At 43.8% G+C, this 20,001-nt stretch overlaps 2 protein-coding genes across 2 annotated transcripts; one reads left to right on the top strand and one right to left on the bottom strand.

Annotated features, from left to right (window-relative positions):
- Positions 1–10,527: 10,527 nt before the first annotated feature.
- LOC123066845 (receptor-like protein kinase FERONIA) lies at positions 10,528–12,783 on the top strand. Its single transcript, XM_044489845.1, has one exon. The coding sequence runs from the start codon at positions 10,528–10,530 to the stop codon at positions 12,781–12,783; it is 2,256 nt and encodes a 751-aa protein (XP_044345780.1).
- A 2,749-nt stretch (positions 12,784–15,532) lies between these two features.
- On the bottom strand, positions 15,533–17,377 carry LOC123066844 (uncharacterized). The gene is made up of 2 exons (XM_044489844.1): positions 16,399–17,377; positions 15,533–16,300 (listed from the first exon to the last, which is right to left on the bottom strand). Exons 1-2 carry the CDS (start codon positions 17,127–17,129, stop codon positions 15,643–15,645), a joined length of 1,389 nt encoding a protein of 462 aa, XP_044345779.1. The 5' UTR covers positions 17,130–17,377; the 3' UTR covers positions 15,533–15,642.
- Between the last annotated feature and the right edge of the window lie 2,624 nt (positions 17,378–20,001).

The raw sequence follows: 20,001 nt of genomic DNA, 5'->3' as shown, positions 1-20,001 counted from the left end.
CGGTAATACTCATCACTTAAGCCTTGCAAGCATTATAACTAATGAGTTAGTTGTGAGATGACGTATTACAGAACGAGTAAAGAGACTTGCCGGTAACGAGATTGAACTAGGTATTGGATACCGACGATCGAATCTCGGGCAAGTAACATACCGATGACAAAGGAAACAATGTATGTTGTTATGCGGTTTGACCGATAAAGATCTTCGTAGAATATGTAGGAACCAATATGGGCATCCAGGTCCCGCTATTGGTTATTGACCGAGAATGGTTCTAGGTCATGTCTACATAGTTCTCGAACCCGTAGGGTCCGCACGCTTAACGTTTCGATGACAGTTTTATTATGAGTTTATAAGTTTTGATGTACCGAAGTTTGTTCGGGGTCCCGGATGTGATCACGGACATGACGAGGAGTCTCGGAATGATCGAGACATAAAGATTGATATATTGGAAGCCTATGTTTGGACATCGGAATGGTTCCGGGTGAAATCGGCATTTTACCGGAGTACCGGGAGGTTACCGGAACCCCCCGGGGGGTTAATGGGCCTACATGGGCCAAGAGGAAGAAGATGAAGGAGCCAGGAGGGGGCCGCGCGCCCCTCCCCCTCCTAGTCCGAATAGGACAAGGGAAGGGGGGCGGCGCCCCCCCTTTCCTTCCCCTCTTCCTCCTCTTTCCCCTTTCTCTCCTACTCCTACTTGGAAAAGGGGAGTCCTACTCCCGGTGGGAGTAGGACTCCCCCCCTTGGCGCGCCCCCTAGGCCGGCGGCCTCCTCCCCCTTGGCTCCTTTATATACGGGGGCGGGGGGCACCCCATAGACACACAAGTTGATCTACGGATCGTTCCTTAGCCGTGTGCGGTGCCCCCTTCAACCATATTCCACCTCGGTCATATCGTCGCGGAGCTTAGGCGAAGCCCTGCGCCTGTAGAACATCATCATCGTCACCACGCCGTCGTGCTGACGGAACTCATCTCCGGAGGCTTTGCTGGATCGGAGGGCCGGAGATCGTCATCGAGCTGAACGTGTGCTGAACTCGGAGGCTCCGTACGTTCGGTGCTTGGATCGGTCGGATCGTGAAGACGTACGACTACATCAACCGCGTTCTGCTAACGCTTCTGCTTACGGTCTACGAGGGTACGTGGACGAACACTCTCCCCTCTCGTTGCTATATCATCACCATGATCTTGCGTGTGCGTAGGAATTTTTTTGAATTACTACGTTCCCCAACACATTTTTGCCTTGGCTGATCATCATTATACAAGCTAAAGTGCGAATATGTTTAAGAGCCACAAAAGACTCCTTTGTGGATCATCATGATACAAATCAAGGAGCATACACCATATAATTACATCTTGACATTTTTGCCTTGGCTGATCATCGTGATACGAGCGAAGTGTGATTATGTCAAAGATGATAAATTTCACTCCTTGGTTGATCATGGCGACCCAAACTAAGGAGGACGTATTTTCCCTTTCATCATAGAAGAGAGCCACGCAAGGGTAAAACTCAAGGGAAAACAAATATGAAACATACACAAACCCTATATGACCATCTACAAAAAATCATACAATAAATATGTGCCTACAAAAAACACACTCTTCGTTTGTTTGAGTTGCACAAAACAAGACAATGTAAATTGTGCGTGTACCTTCAATCTAGAGCATGAAAATGTATAAATTGGATGCTCGCCAAATTATGTTCAAGCCTCTTGTTGGTCACACCGCCGACATATATGTTATGTCATGTTAGTAGTAATACAAACAGGAAGATACAAATGTTATTTACATCTGTCATATAGATGATTAAATGAGCATACTCTAATGCATATAAAATGTGCTAAGTGAAATCCAACGTATAGACATGAGATAATGAAATACTAGTTGTCTCGGTCCACACTTAAATAAAATATGCCCATAAAAGAAAATGAATGCGTGTAGGTTATGTAAAAAATATAATCCTACATATCTAAAATATGAAATCTAGAGCGTAGAGACTTTGTGCAACACGCATATACTGTCCACCGATGGTTAGAGTATATGCATGTGACCCGTGAAAAATTAAAATATATTGCATCTAGCTAGCTTTAGTCCTAACCAAAAGAGATTGATTTGCTTAGTAGATGCTATCATCAAACATACCAAACAAAATCAAACAAGATAACATATGAGATGATTCTGATATTAGAACCCCCTTTTCTTAAATTTCCATGCATGCACAGAAGCCAACATGGACTAAATCATATGCCCCATCATCTCATGCATGGTCATATATGCATCAATAAAAGATGTAACATGCATGTATTAAGTGAATATAGTTCTAGTCGACTCATCACTCGTTAAAATGAAATGACCTAAAAACTGATTAAGATAGCCGCATGGTCATACTAGCATATGTGGGTTAAGTCGACTACACAAATTAGGTGTCCGATTCAAAATTCATGCATTGCACTCGTACTCTACGTACTACTCATAATGGTACAAGAGTAAAAATATAAATGAACAAGCCATATGATAATTTGAAGAAGACCGAGAATGCTCCCCAGAGCACACCGGCGTCTACGATAGCGAGGAGGAGCGAATTTTCTTTATCATTTTGTGGTAGTCATATGTTGCAATTCTATGTAATAGGATAGTTGGAATTCTTAACCAAGGGTTTTCTCTTCGGAGATGTAATTAGCAGAATTTTTATGTAAATGTAAGAGTTCTGGAAATAATGTACCAGCAATGTTTGATCTCTATTTTATTTATGCATTTGTGCACTTAAATATATTAACTCTGTATCAATGACGTGGACGCTTGTCTCACGCCCGCCATTTTCCCGTCATCAGATCGAGTACGAAGATTCGCTTGCCTCCGTTAATATCTTCTTCCTCAGATCTTTCGTGTCTGGTATGCAGATTCACCCTTGAAATCTTAGGGTACCTTGATCATCCACCAAGAAATCTTGAGCCTTGCCGACTTGCATACGTGTGACATGGTGTTGCAGCAATGGATCCTCTGCTTGGGCCTTGTGAATATCTTCCTCAAGAGTGAGGGTGACTTCCAGCATAGGGGGTGCAGTCAGCTTCAACAATGGTCAGGTTGATCTGGGCTATCTCTTCTTGTAGCTCAGGAGGCAAAGATTCCATTAATGCGTTCAGTGTGGCGGGTTTGCGGCTGAGAGCATCGGCAACCACATTAGCTTTCCCCGAATGGTAGTTTATGCCGAGGTCATAATCTTTGACAGCCTCAAGCTATCTTCTTTGTCAGAGATTCAAGTCAGGTTGAGTGAATATGTACTTGAGGCTTTTGTGATCGATGGATATTTTGCTTACCGATGAGATAATGCCTCTAGATTTTTAAGGCATGCACCACTGCTGCTAATTCCAAGTCATGAGTAGGATAGTTTCCTTCATGTGGGCGTAGCTGTTTGTATGCGTAGGCTACAACCTCGCCGTCTTGCATGAGCATGCACCCTATACCTCTTATGGATGTGTCACAATATACATCAAAGCCTCCATAAATGTCCGGAAGCGTCAACACAGGTGCTGAGGTTAACCGAGTCTTCAATTCACTAAAGCTCTTCTCACAGTCTTTAGACCATACGGACTTTTGGTCCTTCTTGAGCTGCTCTGTCATTGGTTTAGCGATCTTGGAAAAAGCCTTGAATGAATCGTCGATAATAACCAGCAAGCCCCAGAAAACTTCTGATCTCCGTCACAGTCGTTGGTGCTGGCCATTTTAGCACATCCTTGACTTTACTTGGATCCACGGCTCTTCCTTTTGAGGAGAAAATATGCCCCAAGAATTCGACTTGCTTAAGCCAGAACTCACACTTGCTGAATTTTGCATATAACTTGTGATCACGGAGCCTTTGCAATACTGCTCGGAGATGTTGTTTATGCCCTTCTTCTCCTTTAGAACATATGAGAATATTGTCGATGAAGACCACCACGAATTTGTCCAAGAAGTCCATGAACACTTTGTTCATCATATGCATGAAGAAGGCAAGGGCATTTGTTAGACCAAAAGACATGACTGTATATTCATATAGAGCGTATCGAGTGGTGAATGCGGTCTTAGGAATATCCTCTTTATTAATTTTGAGCTGATGGTACGCGGTCCTTAAATAAATTTTGGAGAATATTTGAGTTCCATTAAGTTGATCAAACAAATTGTCAATCTTGGGGAGCAAGTACTTGTTCTTGATAGTGACATCATTGAGCTGGCGGTAGTCTACACACATACATAGACTACCATCTTTCTTGTCCACAAATAAGGCAGGTGATCCCCATGGGGACGAACTAGGGCGGATGTACCCTTTCATGAGCCTCTCATCCAACAGCTTCTTCAGCTCAACTAGCTCGGATGAAGGCATCCGATAATATTTCTTGTATATGGGTGCTGTCCCTGGCACGAGATCAATAGCAAACTCGAGCTCACAACCGGGTGGCATTCCCTTCATATGAAGTGTTCTCAAATGTCAGAAACTGACGTGACTATGGTATTCTTCCATCCAGCTTGTTTATGCACAAGTCAAGGGTGCACCAACCACAATAGGAACAGAAAGACGATTATTGCCAGGAACACAATCATCGAGACCAATGCAGCAGGGCTGTTATTGATAAATAAAAACACGGCTAGTGCAGGTGGGCTCGAGCCATCGCAGCAAAACATAGTACTAGCACATCCATCTATCCAAATCTGAGCTCGATGTTTCCCGTATTAGGAATGAACCTAGAACCTTGATTATAACACGGCGCAGACCAAGATAAACGAAATAGACAGAGGATTAGGAGAAGCCGGGGGCTCACCGAGGGGAAGATCTCGGCTCCGGTGGACACTGGTGGGGATGTGGTGCAGGCGGCCGAGGAGAAGATAGGAGAGAGAAGGAGGATGAAGTCAACCCACCATAGGAGAAGAGAGCTAGGAGACCGAGGGGAGGTGGGTGCGGGGAGTGAAGTCAGGACAAAGCAGACCCGGCGCAGGCGGGTCGTGTCATGCAACTTTTTTTTTGAACATCAGTACAGACACAAGTGCTCATATACACGCGCATACACTCACCCTTATGAACGCACACACGCACACCCTACCCCTATGAGCACCTCCGAAAGACTGAGCCGACATATCATCTTGAAATTTATGAAGTCACCATAGGCATCTTCGTCGTCGACAGGAACGTCTCCTCCCACTGAAAGCGCATCGCCGAAAATTCTGAAATAAATTCAGAAATAAATGCGAGCACCAGGATTTAAACCCTGATGGGCTGGGGATACCACAATCCCTCTAACCATCCAACCATAGGTTGGTTCGCGTCGTGCCATGCAACTTGACAGGCGGACACCACATGTCAGACGTAATCTTTGGGTTTTCTTCTTCTCCGGTGAAGCTTCCCATGAAACCTTGTCTCACTGCACACACTATCAAGTATATTAACCACTCTAGACGAAGCCTCTTTCTGATTGTTTATTAATATTCTCTTTGTCTGAAGGAGAAATGAACATTATGTAAACCTATTTTAGTTCTAAATACACCTATTTTTTATCCATTTTGGGAACTGTTCATAATCAGCGGACCCGTTTCATTGGCGCCAACCAGCACCACGTCAATATTAGTGTGTTCGTCATCAATGCCTCATCTTCTTCTTTCTCCTTCCTCTCCAACTTTAGTTCTCGTTCCTACTTATTTTCGAGAATACTCCTTTATTTTTTTTCTCTTATTATTTGGAACACTCTTTCTTTCTCCAACACCATGCACCACTTGGTGGCTTTAGTTCCTTTTCCTTCTTGTTCTTGGAACACTCTTCCTTTTTATTATAGCACGAACCACCTGGCTAGTGTTGTGTCGTGTTGTCCTCACCCGTGAACATTCCGGCAACCGTCAGCGTGTGGATATCCTGCGAAGCATATACTTCATCCATCTTGGTGAACGCTAGGTCGCCCATGTCGCGATTGCATGGTGGCAGTTGTCCATGTTGGCAAGCGGTGCTCGGTGCTTGGCCATGTAGTTGAGAGCCCGTAGCTCATTTTTGCCCACGAGCGCTTTCAAAATGATTCACCACGATTACTGCTTGCTTAATTAATTAAGTACACAAAAAATTAACGACCTACCTAATTCTCTGCATGCCTAATTAACTACCAACCAAATCAATTAATTATCTGACTATTTGGAAAAAGTCCCTACTTCTAACTATCCATAGGCGTGAAATATTGTCTAACAAATTAATTAATTGCATTAATGACTCCATTTTTAAATTGATTTGGTGCGAAAAAAATTCTATTCAAATGGACCTAATTATTTCATACATAATTAACTCTCTAGCTGATTAATTGCATCAACTGTTTGATTTCCAAATTGATTCATGATAGGTCTCCAACATATCTATAAATTTTGATGTATTCATGCCATGCTTATAATATTTTTACATCATTTTGGTATGATTTGATTAGAACTAACCCGGACTACGCCGTTTTCAGCAAAATTACCGTGGTGTTGTTTTTATGCAGAAATAAAAGTTCTCCGAATGCGCTAAAAATCAATGGAGAATATTTTTGAAAAATATAAAAAATACTGGAACGAAAAGCTACCGGAGGGGAGTCCCGAGGGCACCACGAGGGTGGAGGGCGCCCCCTGCCTCGTGGACTCCCTGTGGGGCCCCCTGACGTGAAACCGACGCCAACCCCTACTATAAATGCAGAAAACCCCAGAACAGAACCTAGATGGGGAGTTTCGCCAGCGCAAGCCTCCATAGCCATGAAAAACCAATCGGGACCCTATTTCGGCACCCTGCCGGAGGGGGTATCCATCACCTGTGGCCACCTTCATCATCCCGGCGCTCCTTGATGAGGAGGGAGTAGTTCACCCTTCGGGCTGAGGGTATGTACCAGTAGCTATGTGTTTGATCTCTCTCTCTCTCTCTCTCATGTTCTTGATATGGCACGATCTTGATGTACCATGAGCTTTTCTATTATAGTTGGATCTTATGATGTTTCTCCCCCTCTACCTTCTTGTAATGGATTGAGTTTTCCCTTTGAAGTTATCTTATCGGATTGAGTCTTTAAGGATTTGAGAACACTTGATGTATGTCTTGCATGTGCTTATCTGTGGTGACAATGGGGTATTCACATGATCCACCTGATGTATGTTTTGGTGATCAACTCGCGGGTTCTGTGACCTTGTGAACTTATGCATAGGGGCTGGCACACGTTTTCGTCTTGACTATCCGGTAGAAACTTTGGGGCACTCTTTGAAGTTTTTTGTGTTGGTTTGATAGATGAATTTGAGATTGTGAGATGCATATCGTATAATCAAACCCGCGGATACTTGAGGTGATATTGGAGTATCTAGGTGACATTAGGGTTTTGGTTGATGTGTGTATTAAGGTGTTATTTTACCACAAACTCTAGGGCTATTTGTGACACTTATAGGAATAGCTCAATGGATTGATCAGAAAGTATAACTCTGAGGTGGTTTCGTACCTTACAGTAATCTCTTCGTTTGTTCTCCGCTATAGTGACTTTGGAGTGACTCTTTGTTGCACGTTGAGGGATTGTTATATGATCTTATTATGTTATCATTGTTGAAATAACTTGCACTAGTGAAAGTATGAACCCTAGGCCTTGTTTCGAAGCATTGCAATACCATTTTCGCTCACTTTGGTTACTTGCTACCTTGCTGTTTTTATATTTTCAGATTACAAAAACCTATATCTACCATCTATATTGCACTTCTATCACCATCTCTTCGCCGAACTAGTGCACCTATACAATTTACCATTGTATTGGGTGTGTTGGGGACACAAGAGACTCTCTGTTATTTGGTTGCAGGGTTGTTTGAGAGAGACCATCTTCATCCTACGCCTCCCACGGATTAATAAACCTTAGGTCATCCATTTGAGAAAAATTTGCTACTGTCCTACAAAACTCTGCGCTTGGAGGCCCAACACAAGTCTACAAGAAGAAGGTTGCATAGTAGACATCAATTTAGTGCTCGATTTCTAAATTATATTCGCATGAATGGCTGCTACAAACAACTATGACGACGACTACCAAGTAATGTAGAACACATTCCCTTAACGAATTTCTTGACATTTAAATGGACCCACTTCATTTGAGAAAGTAGCGTCTAGCTCTCTATTTGATTGACAAGAAATATAATATGATCGCGTCCACATGACGGTCTGATGACCTGCCTCCCACCACGGCCGTCCTCGATGTCGTGATCCATGCCCTGGCATTCTCGAGCATCACGCCTGGATTAGGCCCGACCACCACATCTTACATGGTGTCATGCACGACGTCCCTCCGCAGGAGCGCACGGATGTGTACACCCATAGAAAACTTGTGACTGTCAATTAATAGTAGAGATAATGATAATAATAAATGCCATAGCGCAGGGGATTAGCATTTTTTTATGAAGGAATATCTTATTTTATTTTGGAAGGTTATCGAGAAAAATCTTATGCCTGCCTTTTAGGGAAGTGATCTCATATATAGTGCAATTTCTGAATTCTTATTTACTTATTGTTTAGGTGATAGAATTGAATCAGCACCTACCAAAGGAACCACGAAACAAGACCCCTTAATAGGACTCAAGAAAATAAGATTTGGTTTTTTAATGTGTGGGAGAAAACCAGTGGGATGTGGGACGAAGAAAAATCATATGAAAATAAACCGTACCAGGCTACCAAGTGCATTAATGATTCAATTTCCAAATTGATTCGGTGCGAAAAATAATTCTATTTCAATGGACATAATTAATTGTATACGTAATTAACTGTCTAGCTAAATGATTGCATGAATGGTTTGATTTCCAAATTGATTTACTGCTTAATTTCTAAAATATTTACGCATGAGTGGTTGCTACAAACTACGATGACGACGACTACCGACTAATGTAGGACACATTCCCTTAAGGGATTTCTTAACATTTAAATGGACACACTTGATTTGAGAATGTAGCCTGTCTGGCTCTTTGTTTGACTGTGAAGAAATATAATATGACAGAGTCCACGCGACCGTCTCATGATCTGCCTCCCGCCACGGTCGTCCTCGATGTCATGATCCATGCCCTAGCATTCTCGGGCATTGCGCCAGCGTGAGGCCCAGCCAAGTGATTTGTTATGAAAGAATATCTTATTTTATTATGGAAGAGTATCAAGAAAAATCTTATGTCTATCTTTTAGGAAGGTGATCTTGTTACAGTATATGTGGATTGTATTAGCCCTTTCCATCAGTTCGGACTTTTGGTTGCGTTGGCTAGTGCATGAAGCTTAACATGGTATCAGAGCCAAGGTCTTGAGTTCAAGTCCTGGTTTGCACAATTTATTTAAAAATTGCTGAGCCCCCCTTTGTGTCCACGTAGAGGCCTCTTGAGTCATACGTGAGTTTCGCGCGCCGTCGCTCTCTTCCGGTTGCACGTGTTGACTTGTCTTCCCCGTCACACGTGAGAGGGGGTGTTACAGTATATGTGGATTGTACTAGCCCTTTCCATCAGTTCGAACTTTTGGTTGCGTTGGCTAGTGCATGAAGCTTAACAGATCTCACATACATGATGCAATTTCCGAATTGTTAATTACTTATTATTTACATGATTGAATTGAATCAACACCTACCAAAGGAAGCACGAAACAAGATCTCCCCTTAATGGGATTTGGTTTTTCAATGGGAGGGAGAAAAACCAATGGGAGGGGTGGTGGGAGGTGTGATGAAGTAAAACCGGACGAAAATAAATTGTACCAGGCTACCAACTGCTTCATTAGAAGTAGAGATGAAAGGTAGAAACTCTCGTGGCGTAACAAAATGATTAATGCTTAGTTTTCAATAAGTTCTCTCATCTAGAAGAGTTGAGCAGACCAGGAAATAGAAGAGTTGGAGCAATGAATGATTATTGTCTGGCTGCAGCAGAAACCGGTATTTGCATCGACGACTTGATTGAACCTTATGAACAGATCCTTTGAATTTAATGGTTCCTGATACCGGGAGTCACTAGCATCCTGCTTGTGATTATTGTTCTTCAATTTCAATTCAAAAAGGTAAATGTTAAGGATTTTTTCACCCGACAAAGTTCACAATTTCCCGTTGGCAACTGTTTGTTAACATTTGGATTTGAATCCCTTGTCTTAAACAAGTTCCCGTGGATATAAAACTTGATAACCTTTATTTGTTTTCAAATTATGATCTTTCTATCGCTCTTGTAGGGATTGTTAAATTGTAGTTGCTGGCTACACTTGATCTTCTTCCTAACCGTCCTAGTCTCTTCAAATGCTGATGGATAATTTCTTATTGACGAATACCTCGTATTGCTGCAAATGAGGTCATCACCCACTTTGAAATCAATTATTTTTTCTCTTTTTATTCAAGTTCTGGTGGTGTCCCATTGTGCAATCGCCACACCAATAAGACAAGACAGTACAAGAAATCAACTTTCCTTCCTAATTATTGAAAATCTCTGCAACAATGTATTAGTCCAATACTCTTGCTTGGTACAATTGTTCTTGGAACAATATATCAAAGAAAATAAACTCTGAGACATTTGGTCTTACCAGTCAGCAATGGCTTACCAAATCCAGCTACTATTTGCCCACCTATACCTCGCACTGATAGCTATCCTATTGCTTCCTGTGGTGTCTGGCGACAGGAATGGCTCTGACCAGCTGCGCCTAAGATGTGGCACCACCAGCAGTGCCACTGATTCAGATGATCGAACATGGGATGGGGACGCTAACTTAAGGAGGGTACCTCTTCCTGGCATTTCAGCTAATGCGTCATACCTAGACCCCTCACTTCCTTCCGTAGTACCTTACATGAATGCTCGCATCCTCGGTTCAAATTTCACATATCTTCTTGGGATTGGCCCTGGCCGCATGTTCCTTCGGCTCTACTTCTATCCAACTTCTTATGGTGAACATTCTGCTGTGGATGCTTCGTTTAGTGTCACTGCAGGACTCCATCGCCTTTCGAGTGACTTTAATCCTTCCCAGATTGCTCAGGCCATGGGTCGCACTTACCTCATCCATGAATACTCCTTGAATATTACTTCATGTGGACTTAACCTCACATTTTACCCATCACCACACCACACTGGGTCTTACGCATTTGTGAATGGCATTGAGATTGTGCCGACCCCAGACATTTTCACGATACCGGTGCCAAGATTTGTGAATGGTGGGTTCCCATATCCAATCCCCATTTCCTCTAGCATAGGCCTTGAAACAATGTACCGTCTTAATGTTGGGGGTGTGACACTCTCTACAGATGATGATCCTGGCTTTTACCGGTTATGGGAAGACGACTCCTGCTATATTTATGGATCTCATGTGGCCGGCATGCCTTTTTTCAAAGATAGCAGTGTCACAATCAGTTACCCACATAGTATGTCACAGTACATAGCACCGCTTGACGTCTATTATACAACAAGATCGATGGGGATAAATGCACGTATCAACATGATGTACAATCTTACATGGATTTTGCCGGTCGATGCAGGGTTTTACTACCTTTTGAGGTTCCATTTCTGTGAGATCCAATATCCAATAACCAAGGTAAACCAGAGGAATTTCTTCATATACATTAACAACCAAACAGCAGTGCAGATGGATGTCATTCATTCGAGCGGAGGAATTGGTATACCAGTTTACACCAACTGCATCATTATCACAGTTGGTCATGGTCAGACAGATTTGTGGATAGCACTCCACCCTGATCTCAGAACCCGTCCAGAGTATTATGATGCAATTCTGAATGGCCTGGAGGTCTTCAAGCTACAGGATAACAGCAACAACAATCTTGCTGGCGTCAACCTCACGCTCAAGAAAAATCATGATGGGACAGCATCTCATGGTCAAAATAGAACATATAAATCGTCCAAATGGACACAGAGAATCCCAGCAATCGCTGGAGGTGGAGCTGCTGTTGGTTTCTTGGCCCTGTTGGTTGCATGTTTCTGTGTTATGCACAGACGAAAGAGAACTAACTGCAATCCTCCAAATGGACACAGAGAATTGCCATTAACCACCTCACACACAACGGATTTGAAGCTTTGCCACCACTTCTCGTTTATACAAATCCAGGAAGCCACCAACAACTTCGATGAGGCCTTTCTCCTAGGCAAAGGTGGGTTTGGGAATGTATACCACGGTCAGATAGCTGGTGGGAAGAAGGTGGCAATCAAGCGTGGTAACCCGCTGTCCAGGCAGGGCATCCAAGAATTTTGGAATGAAATCAATATGTTAACCGATCTCCGGCATCGCCACCTTGTGTCACTAATTGGCTATTGCGATGAGGAGTCCGAGATGATTTTGTTGTACGATTACATGGCCAATGGGACACTTCAGGAGCACCTGTACAACACCAACAAACCACCATTGCCATGGGAGCACCGCCTTGTCATATGCATTGGAGCCGGACTGGGGCTGCACTACCTGCACATGGGTGCAAAACAGGCCATCATCCACCGTGACGTGAAGAGTACTAACATTTTGTCGGATGACAAGTGGGTGGCAAAGGTTTCGGACTTTGGGTTGTCTAAGGCTAGTAAAGACGTGGACAATACCCATGTGAGCACTGCTGTGAAAGGCACCTTTGGATATCTAGATCCTGAGTACTTCCGCAGGCAGCGACTCACCAACAAATCAGATGTATACTCCTTTGGGGTTGTTTTGTTTGAGGTTCTGTGCGCACGTCCAGCAATTGACCCTGAGCTTCCCGAGGAGCAAGTGGGCTTGCGTGACTGGGCGCTGTCTTGCCAGAGGAAAGGTGTGCCAGGTGAGATCATCGACCCCTATCTGAAGGGCAAAATCACCCCCTAGTGCTTCAGAAAATTTGCAGAGACTGCGGAGAAATGTGTTGCTGAACATAGCATAGATAGGCCATCTATGAGTGATGTTCTGTGGAGCCTCCAGATCGCACTACAGCTACAGGAGGATGACTGCAATCTCTCCAAGGGGACACCATTGTTGAACATGTCATCACTCATGGCCACCAGGGTGCGACCATCTTCAGGTTCAACAATGAGCATCTCAGGACAGAAAGTTGTATTCTCAGAGATCATGCATCTAGATGGCCGATAAGACGAAACTCCTGTACGTTCGGGACTTCTTATTATGATCTTCTGATTTTGTGAAGCTAGTAGATTAAGATTTACAGGTGCATTTGCCCCTTATGTACTAGCAGGTGTGTTGTTTAACAGTTCCATAAATCTCTCTGCACACTGTACAATCTGATTATGTTCCTAATTGCTAATACTGTAAGTTATTGAATTGATATATGTACTACCGATATGTACTATGATGCAGCCCGATCTTCCCATATTTTGTGCCAAGACATACATCAAAGTATCAGGCCATATCAAAGATTTCCCTTTCTTCTTAATAGATAAATACAGAAAATTATCTCCGGAAGAGCTCAACGCAAAAGAAAGTTCAGTGAACATGTTCTTAAAATTAGAAGCTGGGATATTAGGGAACTCATTTAAAGGAGCTGATGCCTTTTTGTATCCAAGGACGAAGTGTGATACCCTAGGAGCAGCACACGGGAAATTTTTTCTGGGCAGCTAATTATTCAAGATCACTCATGCGTCATCCATCTTTAATCAAACCGTAAAAAGACAACTGCATTGCACATTTCGAAAGATATATTATATTCTTTGCACATTTCAAAGCATTTATGCTACCATAGATTTATATGCACAATGAGGTCCAGTGAGCTCGATGTTTTTTATAGCCTAAGCAAAACAATATGTCAATATACAATTAAGCTAACATGAATGCAAAATCGTGTGTGTCCTTTTGTTCTCAGGGCTTGTTGAGCTGTGCCCTCAGCATTAACCCTTCTGCTATCTTATTTGTGTGTGTGTGACTTTGGGTGTGTCTGTGTGTGTGAACTTTGTTGGATGTTTGACTCGGGCGGTTTGCTTTATATATAAAGCGGGGCAAAAGCCTTTTTCTGTAATGCAAAATCGTGAAAGACTATACCTGCTAAGCATGATACAGAATACAAGATGCAATCATGCAGTCCTTCATAGATGCACGATTAACAATTAACCTTTCTGGTTTCGCTGCCAACTATGTAATGCATGATTAAACTCAATCAGTTTAATATAGATAAATATTGAGACAACGGAAAGAGTATTTGCCTGTTGGGAACCATCGCAAAGGAACAAATCATAGAAGGTGGAGAAATTAGAACATTGTCCTAAGTGCATTTCTTCCCGCTCCCTGGACAACAGAGCATGTATGCACATCTGTTAGAAATGAAATGAGCATAAATGGAAGAAAAATACGCATGGAGCAGAATTCTCACTTGGTATATACCAATGTTGGGGATATCGCTTATCGGAAATTTATCGGTCAACCCATGACAAGGGGTAAATCGGCCAGTTTATCAGCATATCGGCCGACTTATCTCCATATCGGCTGATTTATCAGCCGATTTATCTTATCGGTCAGACAACGGTAAGTGATAAATCGGCCGATTTATCAGAATATCGGAAGATATCTTGAACAGTGGTACTATATACCATTAGATATGAGCACTGCATACGAAGAGGAGGTCCAAAAAAATTCACCAATTTGCATCTGCAGGCTACCGCTTTGTTTATAAACCCATCTGGCACTGATCGAAATGATCACCAGCAGAGGATGTTACCAAGCAAGAACCATTGCAATGCCACCCCTATCCACTCACAGATTCCAAACAGCCACTAAGTGAGGAAAGGTTCGGACAAAGGGGGGATCGCTGGCCCGCACATCCATTCATTTGAGCCCATTAGCTTCTCAACACCACCTACCGGGCCATCGTCGTCTCTCAACACATTCACCAAGCAGTTACTGACAGGCACAGCTAACTGAATTGATTCGTACAGCCGAGATCAATCACCTTAACTGGTGGATATATGCTGAATATATTGTGAGTGACAGATACAGCATATATACTCTGGGTGGTAATGTGGTTCTTCTTTACTTGTTTTTTCTATTTGAAGTGAGGTGGTAATGCGGTTCTGGTAGAGTGTAGAGACATACAGACAAAGCATCGGAGTCATGTTGTCGTGCTAGTTTAGGATCTTAGGGATCGAGATTTCACATGCCATGCTAATGTCAAATGTTAGGTCAGAAGATAAATAGGTATGTGAAGAATATTTTGTGGAGGTAATTCCAATGTTCGCGGAGACATTGTTCGGCAGAGAAGTGCAGGAATTGGAATCAGCAGCGCACGAGCCAGATTCTCAGAATTGATGGGAAATACAATACGCAGGAACAACAAGCCACAACCGCCACCAAAGGTGTCAAACCAGGGGAACCAAACCCTCTTCACAAAGACAGCAACCACACCACAACAGGAGGGTCACTCAACTTGTAAGCATACAACGCCTCCAAGCTCAAAAGCTCCGCTGACTCACACCAAACAATCCATTTCTTCATCTGAATGAATGAATGGTTGCGCTGAGAGACAAGAGCAACAAGCCCTCTTGGTCATGGTCAATGCAGGAAACTCAGGATTGGTGGTACTCGATCAAAACAACAGTGAAAATAAGCAAATTCAAACCAGAGATAGGCATGTCGAGATTTAGTTTCCCAGGGAACAAACAATCTTTGTGCACAAATACAAAAGTGTTCCATTCTTCGAATAGTTGCCACGCAAGCATTCTAATCTTCTAGGATACCTTCCAACTAGTTTAGTTTTTCAGGAAGCTCCCCTAACCAGTAGGGAGTGTACAGGAAAGACACTTCCACCTGTGTATGCCAGTAAATGTGGTGCCGATCCACATAGAATTCTGGAAAAAGCTTGCCTAAATCTTGAAGCTTTGAGCTCGACCAATGATAGGCTAGCACTCTGTCCCACAGAGTCACGAACACAACATCTTTGAAAGGATGGAATCCAAGGAAACATGTATCAGTTCCCCCGCAACTACTTCCTGGTTCAAGTACATTATCATTGTCCGAGTCCCACTCAAATTTCCCTTGTTTCACTATTGCTTCAAATTTCTCCTTTTCCACTGCTTCCCTGTTGTCCTCCACAACAGAATCATCTTCATCAGAATGTTCATCATAGTCAAATTGCTGTAGGATCCAAGGTCCATATGGGTTGACATAGTCGAGATTTGGCAGGACGGGGAAAATATCTTTGTCATGCTTCAAAACCCATTCGTTCAGGTCATTAAGGAACCAAACCTGAAGGTGGGACCTACGTGACGTGACTCTTGATGCACAATATATCCCCTTGGTTGATTTTCCTAGGTAAAACTGTTGATCACCTTGTGAATCGTCTAGGGACAATCTTGTTGGCAGTCTTATTACTCGATAACTGTTGTCTGACAGCAGCGATATTCTGCAAGAACAAAAATTGGAAAATATTTCTCAAAACCAAAATCAGAATAACATACATATGGTGCTCAAGGAGTTGACCGGGTTGGTAATATACACTACCTCAAAATAAAACAGTTGTCGCAAGATATATAGAGTGATCCTCTCCAGTAGGCAGACTGACGTTCATTGCAGTCCAGTCTTACCCCAACCAAGCCAGGTACCGTCCCTGCAGCTCCCCCATCCCGATAAAATGTCCTCTTCTCCCATGAACCAATCTTTGATGAAAACACAGGAAGGATCAATGTGGACGGTGGCCATTCAAATTCCTCACATTCTTCCATGAAAGAAATTTCTGGCATTATGAGCAAGTCGAAATGGTTGGGCGACAGCATGGGGTCAAACACCAGGTACCGGGATTTATAAACATGCTTGATTGAAGGTGCGGGTTTGGGCAGGTCCGGGGCCGGGGGCAGGGGCGCCCACTGCTGCGTCGCAGGGTTGACCACGCAGTGGCGGAGCAAGAGGAGGCCATTGCAATGATCAAGCACGTAGGGAACGGGCTGAAAATCGTAGTCAGGATGGCAAGCATCCAAGGTGTAGCCGAGCCGGCCGGAGACGGCTGCGCCCGTCGTGGGGCGGGAAAGGAACTGCGTAGCAGACCGTAGTTGGAAGAAGTTGAGGAAGATACCGCCCAGCTTGAGAGGGAGGAGGTCCGCGCGCAGCAGGCGGTGGCCGTCGACGACGCGGCGCAACGTCTTGCAGACGCGGCGGCACGCTGCGACGTCGCGCGGCGCGAGGCGGCGGAGGACGTCCGCCACCGCGTCGTCAGGCAGCGACGGGGCCTGGCCCATCGCCGTCCTCAGATCCGGTGCCTGGGCGAGAAGCGGGTCGGCGGCGGCAGATGGCAGACCACCGGGACGGAACCGAAGGGGGAGCAGCAATCAGCAGGGCGGGGGGTCGGCGAAAGGCGGAGGGGAGCCGCCGTCGCCGTGGAAGGTGAAGAACGGGAGAGAAGGGGATCGGGAGGCAAGAACTAGGGTTCCAACAAAGAAGAGAACATTTGGGAGCCCAGAGCCCCGGACCTGTTTTCCAACGTCGAATCGAAGCGCAAAACAGGCCCGTTCAAGCTAACAGCCGCGCAGCCCCTTTTCAATCTCACTTACAATAAAAACTTACAAAAATAAAAGGCCCATTTGCAATTCGGAGCCTCCATCGGGAGATTTGATGTAACCCCCCAGGCCACTTAAACCTCACATGTCAGAGACAGCGACGGGGGTATATGATCAAGGATTTGCGAACAAGGGGATTATCTTCAATTATCCCGCCTCGATACAAAACTGAATGACTGCATCCTAAATTGCTTGCACTTGCACATGCAGAAGCTGTCACTCACTCCTCGGGACTTAGAGCATCTCCAACAGCCGCCGAACACGCGCCGCGCTAAAACTACTTTGCCGCGCGCCCATCGTCTGGTTTGGCGCGGCGGGCGGCGCTAAAATGCAGCGCGCGCAATTCCAGCAGCGCGCAAAAATGCAGCGCGCGTGACTCTCGCACAAACAACATATGCATTTCATACTCGGATAGGCCGGGAAAGCGCCGGAACGGTCGCCGGGCGGCGCGGGCGACAGCGGCACCACGGATGGATGGGGTTGGTGGAGTTGCGAGCGAGCGCTCGAGAGTCCAGCGCATGGGAGCGGGCGCAGCAAATAAGCGGCGCGCGATGGCGTTTCGGCCCGCGCGTTGAACTAGATATGCCACGCGCGCGGTTTTTGCGCCTTCGCTAGAGCCCTTATTTTTCAGCGCGGCGCTGATATAGCACGATTGTTGGAGATGCTCTTAGGAGTGCATCTTGCCAAATAAAAATACCTGCCCGGGATGCAACTTCATGGTGGAAAACCAACTGCTTGCATAATATTGGTAGCAGAATATGGTTCGGCTCCTCAATGGACTCTGCATCTAATCACCCTGCTGCTGATCAAGTAACTTCAGACCCGCCCATCAAACTCCCGGTATTCTTCGGAGATTCCATATTCCTCCAACTTTTGCGCAAGGCCTCCCTCTCACTTACAGGGCACTAGAATAATTCAGATGGTTGGCACATAAACAGATACATTAGGATCCATGATCTGCATTCTCTTCTGCAATATGCTCGAATGTCTCTTATTGACTGTTAAACCTGGATCAAACGTTTCTGCTCTGAATCTTGTAAAAGCGAATGCCCGTAAACATGAATATAGCAGTAGAGATACTTTCACAACTACAGTAGGAAATTGGAAATAAGCAAGAAGAAGAGCATTTCATCCACAAGAGCAATCAAGCATCTGCCAAGCAAGGTTAACAAGTATTAGTGCACAATATGGGAAGTTAGAGCATTCCTTTAATTAGCAAAAGGGCCAGTGAGTTGCAACGGGAGAGAAAAAATCATAATCTCCAATAACCATGACTACATTTTGCTGCATCACCGAGATACACTATCACTCTCAATTTCGTGAAATCATGAACATTTTTTAGACTCGTGCACATATCTGAAATTGTGAAAAAAATTCAAATCCATGAACACTTCTACAAATTTTCAAGCATTTTCGAAAATCAAGAACATTTTTTGAATTCATGAACATTTTATACAATTTGCACAGATTTTTAAAATAGTGAATATTTTTATAACAATTTTCTTGAATCGGCTAACATATCTAGAATCAACGAATATTTTTTTGGAAATTGGTGCAACAATTTTGTAATTTACGAACATTTTTTTGATCAAGCAAAGAGGCCCGTGCGTTGTAACGGGAGAAAAAAATTCTCCAATACCCACGGCCACATTTTGTGGCATCACCGAGATACACTATCACTCTCATTTTCGCGAAATTGTGAACAATTTCTGAAAATCATGAACATTTTTTTAAACTCATGAGCATATCTGAAATTGTGAACATTTTTACAGATTTTCAAACATTTTCCAAAATCATGAACATTTTATACTGTTTGCAAACATTTTTGTAATTGTGAATTTTTTTAAAAATATTTTTCTTGAATAAGCGAACATATCTAGAATCGACAAACATTGTTTTGGAAATTGTTTGGTGGAATAATTTTTAAAATTCACGAACATTTTTTTGATTTAGCAAGGTTGAGGTTGTTTCTCTTGTGTTTTTGCGTTGTCTACAAAACCGGTAACGCCATGTAACCTCGTAGCTTTATACAAACAAGAAAAGTAGCATTTGATACCAACCAAAGCATAAAAATGATCTTCAACCACAGCAGTATAATCTCTATAACCAAGAGATCAGCCAGACAACATCTCTGCATCCCCTAGTTGGGATTCCCGGACGATGGTGGTGTAGCTCGAGAGAAGCTGAATGGATGAGAAAGGTGGAGTGGGGTAACGCCGTAAATTGCCGAGCAGATGCCCAAGCGATAACATATGCCCAACATTTGATCTATGGATTCAGAGAGCCTTTCTTCTTTCTCCTCATTGAGGTCATACTTGTAGATGTCAAAATTTAAAATTGTGGATTCTACATAGTAGATGCAGTTTGCGGCAATAGATGGGAACTTCTCTGCATTAACAGCAAGGGCCTTGCTTCGGTAGACCCCCCCCCCCCCCCAACAAAACGTAGAAGGGCAGATTGGTCATACGAAAGAAAGGTATGCCCAGCTCGTATTATACGGATGTAACTGACGTACGTAGACCGCGCGCATGCAAAAAAAAAAAAACTGCCCGCA

Source organism: Triticum aestivum, chromosome 3B, assembly GCF_018294505.1.
Source record: "Triticum aestivum cultivar Chinese Spring chromosome 3B, IWGSC CS RefSeq v2.1, whole genome shotgun sequence".
Lineage (NCBI taxonomy): Eukaryota > Viridiplantae > Streptophyta > Magnoliopsida > Poales > Poaceae > Triticum > Triticum aestivum.
This window is presented reverse-complemented; position numbering and strand designations above follow the sequence as displayed.

What these genes read in the sequence shown, in the direction of transcription:
- LOC123066845 (XM_044489845.1), top strand. Translation starts at nt 10,528, where the DNA reads ATGGCTTACCAAATCCAGCTACTATTTGCCCACCTATACCTCGCACTG.
- LOC123066844 (XM_044489844.1), bottom strand. Translation starts at nt 17,129, where the DNA reads ATGGGCCAGGCCCCGTCGCTGCCTGACGACGCGGTGGCGGACGTCCTC. An exon ending in GACAACTGTTTTATTTTGAG is followed by an intron (nt 16,301 to 16,398) that starts GTAGTGTATATT and finishes TTGTTCTTGCAG; the next exon opens with AATATCGCTGCTGTCAGACA.